This window comes from Psittacula echo (genome assembly GCF_963264785.1).
Source record: "Psittacula echo genome assembly, chromosome: 9".
Taxonomy (NCBI): Eukaryota; Metazoa; Chordata; class Aves; order Psittaciformes; family Psittacidae; genus Psittacula; species Psittacula echo.
In genome coordinates, this window is record NC_137745.1 from 18,815,131 (window position 1) to 18,831,956 (window position 16,826).

General features: G+C 47.5%; 1 protein-coding gene across 2 annotated transcripts in view; it reads right to left on the bottom strand.

Annotated features, from left to right (window-relative positions):
* Positions 1-16,826, bottom strand: part of CACNA2D2 (calcium voltage-gated channel auxiliary subunit alpha2delta 2) — a 207,369-nt gene that overhangs the window by 109,809 nt on the left and 80,734 nt on the right. For both annotated transcript variants that reach the window (XM_080625351.1, XM_080625352.1), the window contains exon 3: positions 15,045-15,161. In XM_080625351.1, the coding sequence (XP_080481477.1) occupies positions 15,045-15,161 (117 nt within the window). The remainder of the gene's footprint in view (positions 1-15,044; positions 15,162-16,826) is intronic.

Sequence of the window (16,826 nt, forward strand, 5' to 3'; positions counted from 1 at the left end):
AACATCTGCACCCATAGACAAAAACCAGCAGAAGCCTTGTCGTGGCTGTGTTAGCAGAACCTCAATCCATTGGATTTCATGTAGCATTTTCTCAAATACACAAGACAAAGAAACATAGAGTTCTAAAGGAAACATTAAACCCAGTATAGCACAGTGTGATTAGTCCGAAGACAGCCCTGATGGTGAAACAAAGATAGACACACTGGGTATCTTCTAGCTCCGATTCCACTGTATCTAACAGTCTAAGCACACCTGCATGACAACACATACAATAACAATGAAACCAGGAGGCTGCATACAATGAATCAGTGAGGGACAGCAAATGATGGGCTGGGATCATCTTCATGCACTCAAGTTTCTCCACACTTATGACACAGCTGTCAAATGTATCCTAGAGCAAGCAAGCAGGAGCAAGAGGAGCTGAGGATCATCTTCCTCAGCACATGGTGCAGGGCCCATTTCACTGGAGCAAACAATGTCATCCTTCAATGTTTCCAAATCACAGCCATGACTCCTGCACCTAAAAGATGTCCGGAGATTTGAGTGTCCCTCAGTTTGGACAAGCAGTGAAGCTGCTCTGAATTGGGTCCCAGGTTTGCACTTGGCAGAGGCAGAATTGAAGCAGAAATGATGCATCTTAATTCAAAACCAGGCAGAGCTGATGTGGATCCTGCTCAAGGTCCCCTGACTGCTCTGGTGCTGGATGAAGAAGCCTGTGTCCTCTTTGTTAAGAGATATAATAAAGCAAAATTGCTGTCCTAAATATTACTAAAGCACTGGCTGGCATGTTTAATAAACCTTTCCATTTGGGTAAATTAGCACTCATCTGGACAAGTGCTGAAGTGCTGTTACTTGAAGGAAAAAAAATTCAATGCTCAGAGTCTAATTTAAATAATTATCAGCATATTTCTGCTCTGACTGTTTTGCTGAAATTACCAGGAGACTTGATGCAGTCTGAGTGGAAGTGCCTTTTGTCTGCATGTAATGTATTGACCCCATTTCAGGCAAGTTTTTGGCCCGCTCTTTGCTGTGCTAAAGCACTTCACACCATAACCAGAAAGGACTTTATGGTCGAACACAGTAAAATCAATAACAACTGATCTCCTTTATAGATCTTGAAAGGGACCTTGATAAGTTACTTCTTCATGTTCTTCACATGAGCTAAATCTCAGATCTGTGGTAACCCTCTGCTGTTCCCTTGGGTGCCTGCCTGGGGATTACAAGCAAGACCAACACACTGGCTTGGAATGATGGTCACCCCATCCCAGCAAGTCAAACCAGGCTTCAGGCGCAGATAAAAGCACTTGCAACAAGGCTGTGCAATACTGGGATGTATGCTGAAATACTTTAATACACCCTCCAAAAACCAGAGTGTGGATATCAGGTCGGCAGCACCAAATGCTTCACCCTACAGACCTACTGCCATCCTACTGCTGTGCTTTGAAAGTGATGCAGCCTGCAGCACGAAGCAGTCATGAGCTTGAGTTTTACAAACAGAACAGCCCTGGGGTTGCAGCACTGGCCTGCAGCCACACTCCCAGCAGAAGGCCTTGGTACCCAGCACACCAGACAGTGTGTTACTTCTCGCAAGGAAAACACAGAGAAAACTCTTGAACTCTTTTTCTCCATTTTTTTGTTGAGAAACAGCACTGGTATTTTTGCCTTTTCTTCTGCTCTACCTCTAAGACTTCCAGCAGAAAGTGTCACAAGAAGATTTGCTCCCTTGAAACACCCCCTTCCCTGGGAGCATCAAGCCTCCAGCACCACTGGTCAGGAGCACAGAGCCATCCCTCAGTGCTGGATGCTGCTGCGAGGGAGGGGGTAAGGTCTGCCCTGAAGAGATATAAAGGTGATGTTCTCACCTAGCTCCCTGCTTCCCAGGCTGTGTATGCATTCAGCTAGTGATCCTGCCATCTGCACCTTATGGCTGCTGTGACGAGGCAAGCTTCCCTCCAGGGCACATTCTGCAAGCCTCGCATCCACCAGCTCATCAATCCTTGGCTCTCATCAAAAGGCAAACTTATAAACAGGCCCAGACGCTTCTCTCAGGTTTAATGGAGGCAGCTAAGGAGCTGTGATCATTCGATGTTTTCCAATGATAGTGGTGATGCCTGAGGCCAGCAATAATATTACCATGAAATAAATCTGCAGTGATATAATTAGCAGGAATGCTATTATGGCGCAGGTTTCAGGGATGCTCAGCACAGAGGGAGCAGAGCAGCTACTCAGAATGGGACCTTGCAGAGGTTCCGGGTTTGAGTAGGGGTGGGAGAGGCAGAAAAATGCTAATATCAAAGCAGCCGGGACTACCTGCATTAGTCTGTGTGCAAAATAAACCTAGCTGCTTAGAGGCCAGGGGTTATGGCAAACACGGGTCTGCACATGTCTAAGAGTTAATCCAGCTGACGCTCTTCTCACCTCTCCAGGTACTGAGTGACTTTCAAATATTTGTGGCAACATTCAAAAAAGCCAAGTTCTGACCAAGCCCAGGAGCTGGTCAGGAAGCATGAGGTTGCTGCATCCAACCATCCCTCCCCAGCCACTGATCACTCTTCTGTTTGCATCTCCGTACCACCCTGCACAGTGCGGGGGGCTGCGGCTTTCAGATGGAGCTTGCAAAGCAACTGCTTCTTCCAGCATCTGGCCTGTGATGTGCTTTATGGTTATGTAAACCAGGGTAGATGAAAAAAACACAACTTGGATGTCCAAGTTTGCTAGGAGGAGACGACTGCTGTTTGGCACACTGCATCAAATGAATGGCTGAGGTGACTGAGAACAACACCTTGTTAACATTGTCACTGATGACAATGGTAGGGGGCTTGGAACTTGATGATCTTAAGGTCCTTTCTAACCCTAACCTATGATTCTATGATACAGATCAAAGGCAGACAGATATCACCAGGAACAACTAGGAGGAAAAGATGGAAGGGGCCAGGATGGAAGAAGAGATGCTACTGGTACCTGCAAGGACTAGCTAATTAAAGAGTCAGCCCAGGGTTTTTATTTTGCTTGCAGATGCAGCACTGAACATAGATAAAGGCTATAACTGGAACAAAATGGTTTAGGAGCAATGTTTATGGGGGAGAGGTGGGAAAGGAAGAGTCAACATGTGCTAGGATTGATCCTCAGTTTTGACACAAAATCCTTAGGGCAGCTGTTTTAAAGCCACATTCAGGGAACAACCAGCTGGAAAAGGTGCCCTGAAGGGGTTTTGCCCCATACACAGGACACAGACTCATGAGCTGGAGCTTCCGTGCCACTGTCCACATGGGACACCATTGCTTGATTATGAAAGGTGGCAGGTTAGGGCAGAGTTTGTACCAAAATCAGGAAACCATCCTTTAAACCTGCTGGGCAGGAGCTGCCCTGGAGGAAACCCTGAAGCAGGCAGCCTGCCCCCAGCTAAGGCTCAAAGGTTCTCCATAATTTTTAAGTGTGTTTTAAAATCTGCAGTCAAATCCTACACCTTCCCTCTTTTTTGGTACAATAAATTTTATCTTAAAATGTAATCTAGCAATAAAAATGGTTTAAAAATGATCTGACAAGCACTAGAAACCCCATTCCTTTTAGAGTGACAACTCCATTTACAGCCGCACATACATACATTCTGGTTTATATTCTACATGCATTCCAGCCCCTCAAGATTTGGGATATATCCTTTCCATCCACTTACAAGAATCAATTTTAGCCATGAAAAGAAGTTCTTCAGCAGGCAGAAGGTAGGAAGAAAGATTCCTTCTAATGCTGGGATCTCTGCACGTCTCCCAGGACAGGGGCATGGAAGGACAAGCAGCATTCCTCTCAATTTCACAGCTATCTGACTGCCCTTGAACAACCCTCCCAACTTCAGCAGCCACCATTCAGCAAGCTTCACATGCCCACCCTGAATGGGCCACAGCACTGCTTTTGCCTAGGGGAGGCACAAACGGCTCAGCACCATCACGCAGGGAGAAGATTTAAGGATGGATCCAGCTCTTGCTCTTTCAGAAGGATGCATTTCACATTTTCTGCTCAAAACATTCACATTCAAAGGCTGAACTAGCTAGAGAACAATAGTGCCAAACCTAAGCAGAGCAGAGAGAAGGAGCTTTGAGCTCCAGGGAGATGTTATTGTAGCAACCATGCATGAAGGACACCTTGGAGCTAAAAGTCCCAGAACTTAATTAGGAAGCACAGTTCTTGTTCCCGGGTATATGAAAGACAAAGTATGATTTCTTCAAGCCTCAGTTTCCCCATGCATAAAGCTGGAGCAGTCAAATAGATTTATCCTAAAGGAATTCATCCCTTGCTGGAATGTGCTTGGGAAGCCAAACTATTGCCACCTTTTTGTTTATCTGCTTCCATGCTCATCCAAGAGCACAGCTGCTCACCTTGTCCCCACCAGGGTTTCCCACTGCTGCCCAGTGCCACAAAGCTCAACACCTTCTCCTGTAATCTTATCCAACTTCCTCAGCTACAGGCACCCCCTCAGGGACATCTTCCTTCGTGCGAGGAGAGCGAGGCATGGCTAAGATCAGCAATAGGAACGGCACAGACCCGTGTTTCCTCCCTATATAATTAGCAGATATAAAAGCTGTGCCATCTGCTGGCGTGCAACATGAAACACTGCTCCCACCACAACTCCAGTAAAGTTGTTGCTACAGCAGCTCTTTGTGTACAGCCGAGGTGAGATTTCAACTCACACCTCTTACAAGTGATGCACACAAATGGCAAACACAGGGCAGCCAAAGATGATCGTTCACTTTGCAGCACCAAAGGCAGGGGATGGGCTGCAGACAGGCAGCCCTGCTGGTGTTCATAGGAGCCCTTTGTGACCATTCCACTCCTAAAGAGTTGTTCAGTCCCAGCTCTATAAGGAATTCTGCTAAGGAATTACCAGCTTTACTTTCATGTCTGCAGGAAACCCCCACCATTTAACCTGAATTTCTATTATGTTTAAAGCTGTGGGAGGGCATTTTGTCAGGCACAAATACTGACCCACAGCCACGAGTTGCCACTTCCAAACCCATGTGGAAGGGCACTCCCACAGCCTTTACTGCCATGCTCCTTGGCTGCTTTCAGGGATGTAGCACATCTGGATCAGCAGCAGAGGGCCAGAAAGCAAGGACATAAAGCAGGATCCCAGGACAGAGCAAGGGTGACTCTGGAGGCACGCAGAGCCTGGGCTGGGTCACGGGTCAGCGCCCATGTCCTCACAGCCCAGCTCCAGCTGCCAGCTCCCCCAGCTAACCCAGTTCCAGCCCCGCACATCCCAGTTCCAGCCCCAGCTCCACAAGCACCATGGGGCAGGCAGGCACATGGTTAAACATTCCTGCTCACATCCCTTCCATCTTGCTTTCGCTTCAGATTGTGCCTATGTATGCTGACAGATTTTTCATCACAAAGCTGTATTAAGCTGCTTTTTAATTGCATTTTGAGCGACCCAAGGGCCAGCAGGCAGAAAGAGGGGCACTTCATTTTTTCCAAGGAACATTATTTGTATTGTAGAGGCAGGAATGGTTTTCATTAATCCCCAGCAAGCAGACAGCTTCCATGCAGCATGCCGGCTGCAGGGACAGCTGGTCCAGAGGATCGGGATGATTTGAGCATCCACTGGAATACCACAGGCCTCCAACAACTCCTCTTCAAAGAGCAGATCACAGGCTTTGGCATAAACTTGCATTAAATTGATACAATCTCTTTAATGTTATCTCTGGCTCTTTATCACATTTGTATGTGCAATTTACATTCTTGTCTTTTTTTAAATTAAGATTTGCTAGATCCTTATCACAGATATTTTACACATTGTTGTAGTGTCACTCAAACGTTTAATGGACATCAGCTGCTCTGGGAATATATAATAGCTCCTTGCTATGGGGTAGGGCTGGATGCTGATGGCTTTCAGGCTCACCCCATTAAAGCTTCAGGGGATGCAAAGCAAAGCTATGGGGAGCAGGAAGCACAGTCCCCACTGGACACTACACTACAAGACAGGGAGCGCGCTCAGGTGTCAGCTCTTGTGTAACAGCACAGCAGCACTTGCCCAGAGGCAACCAAAATGCTTACTTACTACACACGCCATCATCAGGACCACCTCCTGCTCCTCACCTGCAGCCAGTGCTGCCATCAAGTCACAGGACACTCATGCAGAGACCTACCAAGATAAACTGTGCCCAAGCTGATTTGGGTTTTATGGGCTGCAGAAACAAGACTTGCCAAATCCACTTTCTTAAGGAAAAGGCTGAGGGATTTGAGGAGAGCTTTTGAGACAAAAAGCTTCATGCGAGCCCATTAACCTCCAGGACCAAACCTCCACCCCCTCAATCATTAGAGTCTTTAACTTCACTACTTGTCTGTAAACAGAGCTATGCAAGTAATTGATTTTTAGTTCAACTAGGGGATGAAACCCTTAAAAAACCATAATCCTCAATCTACCTGAATTGAATTCAAAATGATTCAGTTTTTCAGCCAAGGTCCATTATTCCTCTTCAGTATAAGAGCCTTCCATCCCTGATGATGCATTCCCAACATTCAGAGGGAAAAAACACGAAACAAGAGAATAAACTGGTGGGAGCCTTTTCCACCCAAGATTTTGGGCTTCAGAGAGCTTGTCAAGGATGTACAGCAACATGGAGGGCAGGGCTGAGCTCTCAAGGACTAAGAGCAGATTTCTAAGCGTAGAGGTACACACTACCTGCAAAACTAGGGGCAATCCTGGGGAAATAAAGATCCCCCCCTCACCCTCTCCCACCATGCACAGATTACAAAGCCACAGGACAGGGCACAGAAGCAACTCCAGCCCCTACACTGCCATGGAAATGCATTTTCTCATGCCAAAATTAACCAAGGAAATTCAAATAAATCCGTTTTTTTCAGTGACATGGTTTGTTTTACTTTGCTATCATTGCAAACACATCTTCCCAACCATGTTTAAAAGTTGTTTTGTAAAGAATTAAATGACAATTCTCTTCCCTAGCACACATTCCCTCAGAGACCCTTTCTCCTCTATTGCATCACTAACCATTCTTATATCTATATAGATGAGTTAGTCTTACCCATCTTCTTTTACCCTTTCAGCCATCCCCAAGTGCATCGCCTTAGTGCACAGAATAAGGCAGCCCTGCCAGGCTTCAGGAGCTTGAGAGGGTAAGGACCAAGCTGACAGATCTGAGCCTTGAGACAGCCAAGAACTACAACTGCTGCAAAGCCCTTGCCAACACTAATGGCCTTAGTTACCCCTAAGAGCGCTGTTCCTGTGCTGAAGAAACTAGGAAAAACTGGAAAACAACATACACACTGCCTTCAAATACACAACATGGTTTTAGGAAGGGAAGTAAAACACCCTTCAAGGAGTATTTCATCCTTCCCTTCACTTGGTATCAGAGGTCTCTGGGTTCCTCCCCACTGCAGGGTGCAGAGTGCAAAAGACAAGGCACGCACAGTGATTAAACCCTCAAAGAAAGGTTAGTTCCCATTAGAAGGGGTTACTAGTCTTCCTCCCTGTGTGTGCAAAGGAGGCCAGCATCACACATTGAGCCAGGGCAAGCTCTGTTGAGGCTTTAAAAGCCCAGCTAATGCTCCCAGCACTGCTGTGTGACCTGAAACCATGAACCTCAGCCCTGGCTGCAACGCAGGCACTGGCAGCGTGCTGCAGCTCCCCTTGACGTGCCTGCCTCAGGGATGAGTGCAACACATAGTGCCAAAATAAAGATGCTCTGAGCAGGGAGGAATCCATGAGCCTAAAATAAATCCCTGGTTAAAGGCATTGGGTGCAGAGCTGAGTGGTACAGACCTGAGTGTGAGAAGCAGTGTAAGTTCACCTGGCTAATGGCTAGCTGCCTGGGACCACAGGGATACTTCAGTGCTCAGGAGAGGGAAAATCACAGAACTGTTTATTTGCACAGGAAAAATAAGATAACTCCAATTGGAAACCTACAGTAAGAGACATCAGCTCATTTGCAGAACTGGTTCTGCCTCCCCTTTTGCTCCAGGCCTTGAGAGGGCATCCCAAAAATCCCCCTGAGAGGTCTCTACCCTGAACAGCACCTGTCCAGGCTTCTTACAGCGAGTACCCAAAACCAACAGCCTCAACCTGCCAAGGGCAAGAGAGGACACAGGTTTCTTGCTCTTTACCAACAGCCACGCAAGCCCACAGTGCCTGACGGCTGATGGCCTGCATGAAGGGCTAGAAACCTGCTATGGAGACTTACTGAATACTTTATCAGGTCAGCACCATCGCTTTTTACTCCCCCATCCATTACTCCAGATGCATTTGTGTACTGAGCCCATACCTTGTACAGGTGCCCACAGATGGGATCACCCAACCTCCAGCATGCGCGGTGCTGGGGAAGATGCAGCAGGAGCCCCGGTGTCCTCACAAACCTTCGCTGCTGCAGGGTGCACCAAGCAGCTTACAAAGTTGTAAAGCCCATTGTGCTGGGCTGCTGCCAAGCGTTCATGGGAGAAGAAAGAGAAACCTTCAACATAATCTGCATGAAAGCACAGGAAGCCCTAAATCGTGTTAGCGCTATTAAGAAAGCTGGTTACATCTCTTGGCAAACTGGCCCAATACAGTTTTGATAGACTTGTTACAAACATCTGATTGTCCCTGATTAGATTAGACAATAAACCCCCATCCTGGTGTGCAGGCATTGTATGGTTCCCCTCTGCAACCTATGAATTAGAATCCCAGACCTGGAAGATTGGATTCAAATTGGATTAATGGAGGAGGTCCAGCACAAGAACAAATAGCGAGGCAGGAGAAGACACACACACACGACTGAATAAATACATACATACATGAATGCATGGGGACAGGCAGCCAGGGCCTGATTAGGAGCAAATTAAAAATAGAATTAAAACCAAAAGCCACGAACCAATTTGCAAAGCAGCGGGAAGAGGGATGGATTTGTCACTATGAATTAAGCACAGAGATCATACCCTTAAATGTTTTGTACTTCAGCATGCACAAGGTTTATGTTGGTTGTGGTCCTTCTTCCATGAATGGAATTGATCCTTCCATGGCCATGTGGCTGGAACAGGGTTGGTATGCACACGGCAATGAAGCCCCACATCCCACCACAGGCTGCATCTGAGCTCACCTGAACTACATTTATTCCCTCTTTCCTCCCCCATTTTGCTGTCTAGATGAGATGGGTAACATACCCCTTAGCTTGGACACTGGGCTGCGACCCAGCAGGCCAGGGAGTGATCACTTCTGCCATGGCCAGAAATCCCCCACCAGGTAAAATCCAGGGCCATAGTTCACACCGCAGCAGGAAAACCCACCAGGGCCACGTGTGCAGCACTGCACGGTGCCACCCAACCTGAACCCCCACGCACTGCAGCTCAGGAGGGGCTCTGTCTCCTGTCCTGGAATCCCTCCAGTTAAACACACCAACAACTTGGCCAACGAATGCCTGGAAGAACTTGTTTTAGGCAGCTCAGCAGGGCAGCGAGGTGGCAACGGGACCTTAAACTGCCAGCAGCAGAGGAGAAAACCAGTACAACCCCAGCTCCTGATGAATGCTGACCCCCTTCATTGCCTGCCTTGAACACCACGTACCACCAAACCATAGGAAGGCAACATCCCCAACAGCAAAGGAGGGAAGACAAAGCTGCTGTGCCTGCACTGCTGATTCCCTACCAGCCCACGCCATGACAGAGGCTGGTGCTGCCAAGGGAGGAGGGAGTGGGGAGATGCTGTAAACTGGGCTGAGAGATGCTTTGCTGCATGCCAGTTTTTGCAGCTCTTCAGACAAATGAAACCTTTTATTGTCCCTATCAGGGAGCAGAAGAGCTGATAAACACTCTGTTCACCACATACCTGCAAGGGAAATCTCAGGGCTATCAGAATTGTTAAAGGGATAAACCTGTCCAGTTAAATCTCCTCTGCACTCTTGATATATGCTTATGCCAGACATAAATAGAGCTTGGAACCTGTCCCAGCTGAGCAGTAATGCACTGAGCACTGAGACGGGACTAAAGGCACAACCAGCCTGAGCTCCTACCCTGCTGACCAGCTCTCACTCCCAAGGAACTGACTTGCTAAGTACTTTGTGGTAATGCACCAAACTCCCACCTCACCTCCACCTGAGGATCCTGAAGCATGGCCAAGTACTAACTGCACTGTCACATCGGAAGAAACATGCAAGGAAAAAATGCCAGTAAGCAGGAAAACCCCAAACGAGGGCAGGGGATGGAAATCAGAGACAAAACCGAGAAGTTTGGTTAAGGCAGTATAAAGTCCCAAGCTTTACTCATTTCCAGATCAATCATCTTTGCTGTGCACCAAATCCCAGCTCTTCCAGCCACCATCCCTTAGGATCCAAGGTAAAGGAAGATGGGAATACCAGACTCCTACAGGCATGTTCAGGCTTTGTAGCCACAGGAAACCCAGCCAGGCATCCCTGCAGCATGCTTTCAAAACACAGAAAATACCCAGTCTTGTCCTTTGAATTCATTTTTCTGTCAAAAGAAGACATCTAATGCCAAGTGTAGGTTTTCCTACAGGAAAATCTGAAAGCCTTCAGTGAAACATATTGGGAGCTTCTACACCTTAGCTGAAGGAACAGGAGCCTTGAACCCTTCTAACAAAGCCCTCCTTTCTGCCGAATGCTTATTCCACACTGGAGCCAAACACATAGCAACAAAAATCAGAGAATCACAGAATGTTGGAAAGGAGCTTAAGATCATCCAGTTCCAACCCCCTGCCATGGGCAGGGACACCTCACACTAAACCATGACACCCAAGGCTCCGTCCAACCTGGCCTTGAGCACTGCCAGGGATGGAGCATCCACAACACCCTTGGGCAACCCATTCCAGTGCCTCAGCACCCTCACAGTAAAGAACTTCTTCCTTATACCTAACCTAAACTTCCTCTGTTTAAGTTTAAACCCAAAATACACAGTTAAATTCCACAACAGCAGAATAAACAAACGCAACAAACTTTTCTCTTAACTACTGGTAAGTGCTGTTAGTTCTCTCATCACCAGAGCCATGCAAGGTGCACCAAGCCTACATGTGTACATACATCTATCTATGTAAAACACACACAGGTACAATACACATTATAAATTCTCCAAGACATGAAATGCCACCTCGCTGCACTTCTGGCTCAACACGTGGCACTGCACACAGCTGAGGTCCACTGGGGAAATATCAAACTTCACCTTAAATCAAAAGATTTTGCCTGTGATGTACAATATGCAAAACTAAAACAGCTCTTTGGAACAAATACCTGCCCAGCTATGTCACCAGCGTCCCATGGGGGCAATGCCAGAGCCTGCAGACATTCATACCATGTTTTATGGATCAGGAAGCCTCTTCTTAGAGATGGGGAAGACCACCAGCACAGACAGCAGTCTTTAGGCTGGTCACGGTGTATAAATAGCTCACCTCAGGGCATAACCCGCTCAGTAAGCTGTGGGATGTGCTGCTCTCAGGAGGCAAAGCAAATTGTCTGTGGTTAAGTATGTGAAGGATGAAGCAGTCAGCATCCAAAAGCAGCCTTTGCAAGAACTGTATAAAAAGTAGAAACAAGCCTAAAACATACCTTAGGATCTAAAATTTCCATCTCTCAGCCTCCTTTTCCACCAAATCACAACTCCCTTCCCCCCAGTCTGCAAAGCTTTAAGCAAAGACAGACTCGGAAGCATCACACACACACTTCACCTGGTATTATAAAAGAATCAGGTCTGGAGTGTCCATGACCTGAAGGAGAGGGGGAAATACCCTCCTTGCTCCTGCATCACCAGCAGTGACCTTCACCTGGGCCCCCAGCACCTTTTCATTGCAGAGATGCTTCTGCAGCAATAGAAGACTCTCCTGAGGCGCTGGGCTTGCACAGCAAAAGTGGTGCAGCAACCCCTCAGTCACACTTCCCAAAGTCTTTCATCACTTCAGCAGCCTCTCTGCCACTCCCTTGCTTTGATCCATGCATTTGGCATTGCAAGCAGAGGTAAGGAAACAGGGCTGGGATCCCAAGACCTCCTCAGTGGCCACAAGCAACAGAGCTGGGGCAGTCAGGGACATGGTGTGGCACGAAGAAACAGCCCTGGTCCACTTGCAGAGCACAAGGTGGGAATGGCAACAGCACAGGCAAAGGAAGAAGAGATTCCCTTGTAGTCTGTAGGCACTTGGAGAAGGCAACGAGCTGGATTTGATGGCAAGGGAGGCTCCTTCCAGTGCCTTTTACCTTTGCTACTTCCTTTCCCTTCTATGGAGAATGTTCTAAGGCTCATCTTCCCCAGCCTCACCAAACAGCCACTGAGGCTTTCACTATGGTGAACTGGGGAATCTTAGAAAGGCTACACAGAAAGAAAAGGGAAGAGAGAAAAATGGCCCTTGGGTTTGGGAATCCGGAGCCAAAAGTTGCCTGTGCCCACTCCCAGGTGATGGCTTTTATTTGGTTCACTCAGTGCTCCACGAGCATTGAACTCCAACATCTGGTCTCCTAAACAGGGTCACCCAAGAAGCCCTAGCCTGCACATATCCCTCTGGGCACATAAAAAGGCAAGGAGGGGTCTGAACATACTAAGAGATTGAAAAAGAAACAAGAAATTTAAGTTAGAAAAGTGGCGAAGAATCTGTTTGGCAACCAACCAACCTGTTGAGGTCTAGTCTCAGGTGGTGTTAAGCCACAAGCCAGCCAGCTGGGATTCCCAACACACAGAAAACACAATGGGGATTTGTGATGTGGCAACCTGCCACCTTGTTCTTTTTCACACATGAGGGAAGATGTCTGTCTGTCTCAGCCCTAACAAGGGCAAGCTCAAGAGCATGGACAAGAACAGCCCCTTAAAGCACCTGGTTGGGAATATATGTACTATTTTCTTACACCTCACCTATAGCAAGATCTCTGGAATGCCTTCACAATGCAATACACAGGGTAAAAGTTATGTCAGCTCCTTCAGGAGTTACTCGACCTCAGCAATATCTATTACTTCCACTTCATATGAGCTGTACTTTAGCTAAACCTTAGGAATAAAAAGCAGCTGGAACTACAGAGCCCAAAGGAGACTGCTGGGGCAGGCTTGAAGCAATGAAATCATCATAGAGAAAAGACACTGGAGGATGCTGGGGAAAAGGGCAGTTAGTGCAAATCCCTGCCAAACAGAGGCCTGTATGGGACAGAGGTACAAGTCCCCCAGGACTCAAATGCAGATGCTCTTTTCTAGTGCCAGTTGGAACAGTGGGGATTGCAAAAGATCTTCTTAGGAATTTTTCTGTCCCATGATGGACTGTCATCAGATACAATGGTCTGGAACAAAAAAGGAGGGACAGCATCCAAATAACCAGCCCCTTGTAGATGACTTCTTTTAGGAAGCCATTGCTCTCTCTGTACACACATATACCCAGACCTGGCTCCAGCACTCCGAAATGCACACAGGAAATTAGTGTCCTGCTAGTGCCAGACCTGTGCCATGAGGCTGCACCAGGGCTGTCAGAGCCACACAGATGAGTTTGGTTTCTTGTGCTTGATTTCTCCTTCTTAGAAATGCAACACACAAGGCAAGACACTATGTATTATTAATCAATGCTCTGCACACAGTTTAACTTTAATAAAGACATTATTATTTTCACTTAGAAACAAACAGGCTCTTTGATGATTGGACTGAATCACCACCTAACCAGAACGGCACTCTTGAACTATGCATCCATCACGTGTGCCCAAAGGCTGGTTGGCACCTTCCTACAAAGCCCCAAAGCACAGGCAACATCCCTTCTCTCTTCTGCAGCAAGGGAGACAGGGATGCCTCTTCTCCACAGAGTGAGCACATGAGTGACCTGGCAATTCATACATCAAGGAGAGGCTCCATTTTTCCCTCCTCACCTGCCCTGGCTGATGCATGGAGTCCCACCTGACTCAGATGCTGAAAAATGCATTTCAAGAAGTCATCATCACTGTCGTGAGTCATGAGAGAAGGGGAGGAAATGACTCCAGGAAAGATGATTCAACTAAGGGGAGAGCTGAGGCAGAAGAAAACACAGGCTGGGGAGTGGAAGAAGCTGTGGGAGCCCCACTGCTTCAGAGGAGCTTAGCACAAGGTGGAAGAAATTCAGAAGATCCAATTTCTCCTCCCCCATCAATTTCCCCATTTCCAGGTCTCATTGGCAGTACCACCAGTCCTGCATGGCAAGAATCTGTGTGCAAGCTGGATGTAAGGAACTGCTCCATCCAGAGAGTGCACTCTGAAGGAGTCCTCTTGAAAGGGCTAACCCAGGTCAAGGGATCATTGTTCCTCAAGTGCTCATTATCTAACCAGCACTGCCAGAATCACTCCTTTGTGTCAGGTCCAGCATCAGGTGAGCCCTTAACAACACATCAACCAGTCCTGCCCAAACCCAACAGCAAGTACTTGAGAGGACCCTATGGCTCCTGTGCATGAAGCTCTTTCATGGCTCCCAAGCTCCTCTGCAGTGGGGAGGATATCTCTGTCTCTCCAAGAAGACAATTACTTGTCTCTTCCCCAGCAGCAGAGAATGCTGTAGCAGAGCACAGACCTGCTGTCCTGGTCACCTTGCTCCACTACAGATAAGATGAATTCATTTTAAAAGGAGCGTTACAAAACAGGATGGTAGATTGGAAATGTGTGAACCCACAAGGGCAGCTCACACCCAGAGTCACAGGATTCGAGTACCAGGCACTGGCACAAACATTACAGTGTGTCATCTCCTCAACGGGAAACCCCCACTTGTCTGAAACAAATCCATGAGCTATTGCAGGGACACTGCCACCATTCACCACACCTCAGTCAAATGAGTGGGTCAAGCTTGCTGCCAGGCTTTTGCTGTCACTTGTATACTTATTGCAGAACCCCCAGGTGCTCCCATGGTGGTGGGAGGAGATAAAAAGCAAGATGACTTCTGTAGTAGATCCTCCCGTGATATGCCTCACACCCCAGATACGCTCCATATGAATATGTAACTGCAGGATGCAGTTCCCAGAAAAGGCCACATGCAATTACTTTGAAGCTGAGATCATAATGCTACACCAGCATCAACCCTCTTCTTTAAACTGAACATATCTGTTTAAGGATTGGCACCAGGGCCATCACCTTACCTTTAAAGCACGGACTTTCTTGGCCAAAAGGCTCTCAATGTCCCCTGCGACCTTCTCCACCAATTTCCTGGGCACATTCTCCTTGACTTCAAACAGGTTTTTATTCTCATTGTAGATCTAAGAAGGGAAACAAGAAAGTCAATATTAGAGAGAAGTACAGCAGTCTTCCCACAGAAAAGCTGATCCTCTAACACAGAATTTTAGCAATGTGGATTAAGGAACAATATAAGCTTTGGAAATGAGTGGAGCAAGGAAGAAAGGCTTTGCAACCAGGGTAAAAAAAAAGGCATTTGACCTGCTGCCCACACCACTGGCTTTATAGCTGCTTTCCTTCACACTTGCAGGCTGTAAGCATCCCCCCCTCTCACTCAAAAGCGGAGCTGCCCATCACACTGCCCACCCTTCTGCCTCTGCTGAGCCACACCAGCAGCACAGGCAGAGCCATCATGCTCCTCCTCTGCTCTCCCTCACCCAAAGGCAATTGAAGCCCACTGACCGCTCGCTCTTCCCCTTTCCACTTGCTGAATTCCAGAAGCACAAGCCCAGCTCCCTGCCTGCCCCCAGCCCCTCCGTGCTGCCAGCAGGGCTCCTCAGGTGTGGAGCACAGCATTGTGTCCACATAAATCATCATTCCATCCGAGCTCTACTCCAGGCAACTATTGGGGGTTTTTTGCCCCCCAAAAGCCCCAAGGGACTCAGGTGACCTGCCCTGCCTGCCAAATGGTGACCACCACCTCCATCAGCGGTGTGCCACACAAAAGGCTCAGAAGCTTTAAGCCAACCTTTTCCCAAGGGCTTCACCCAAATCATTTGAGTCCCCAACCCACCCATGCTTCACATCAATTTGGCAACTCCTGTCTTATTACAGGTCATTGTTATGTGAGTGGAGCGACTCCAAAAAGGATGCTTAAGTAAGAGAACACGTTTTAGAGGCATCCTAAGGCTGCAGGAGAAACAATTTCTATGTGTTCTTCACATCAGAGCTCCATCACACCAAAAAACACATATTGCCAATAGCAAAACATCCTGTGCTAGGGAAAAACACGCCACATCAGCACAGAAGGGGTTAAGGCGAGGAAAGCTCCACACAAAGCAATATTCTATCATACTCTATTTTTTTTCCTCTTTGGTAAGTAACAGCATAACAAAATAATGTGTTTGGAAGACGTGCACTACCTCCAGCTGAGCAGTGGCAATTAGGAAAGCAAAGAAGAGCAATCTCAAGGAGAAAGCTTTGGGTAAGGAGGGAGTCCTGACATTAGTATTTCCATTACGAAAGAGAAAATTAGTTCCTATTGGTTACGGATAGAAACGGTGCCTGTCCACAAGGGAGGAGAAAGAAACCAGGAGATGTTCCTCCAGCCTCTCTGCGGCTGCAGAGCTCCGCAGTCTTCCTGGCTGAACAGTTCATCAGTGTTAATTAGAAGGATCCAACAAGAATTAACAGCGACCATACGTGCACAAGAACGTACCAGACAGGCAGGGGAATGAATGGGAGTGCTCCAGGCAACGCAGACAGCTTCGTACTCTCCACTGCAGCGTTTTGTTTTGGATTGCTCAGAACTTGGCTGGGTTTTACTTATCTAAGGTGACATTTCCCATATTGGGAGTATTTTCTGGCCAAAGACATCCCAAACGTTCCTCAGTGATAGCAAAGGCCCTTAGTTCCCTCCAGGTTAGAAAGCCTCTCTCATTGAGATTCTCCTGTGATCCACTGCTCTGGGACCTGGGTTTGAAATTTGTAAGAGCAGCGACCTTGGAGTCAAGAAACCGCTGCTCTGA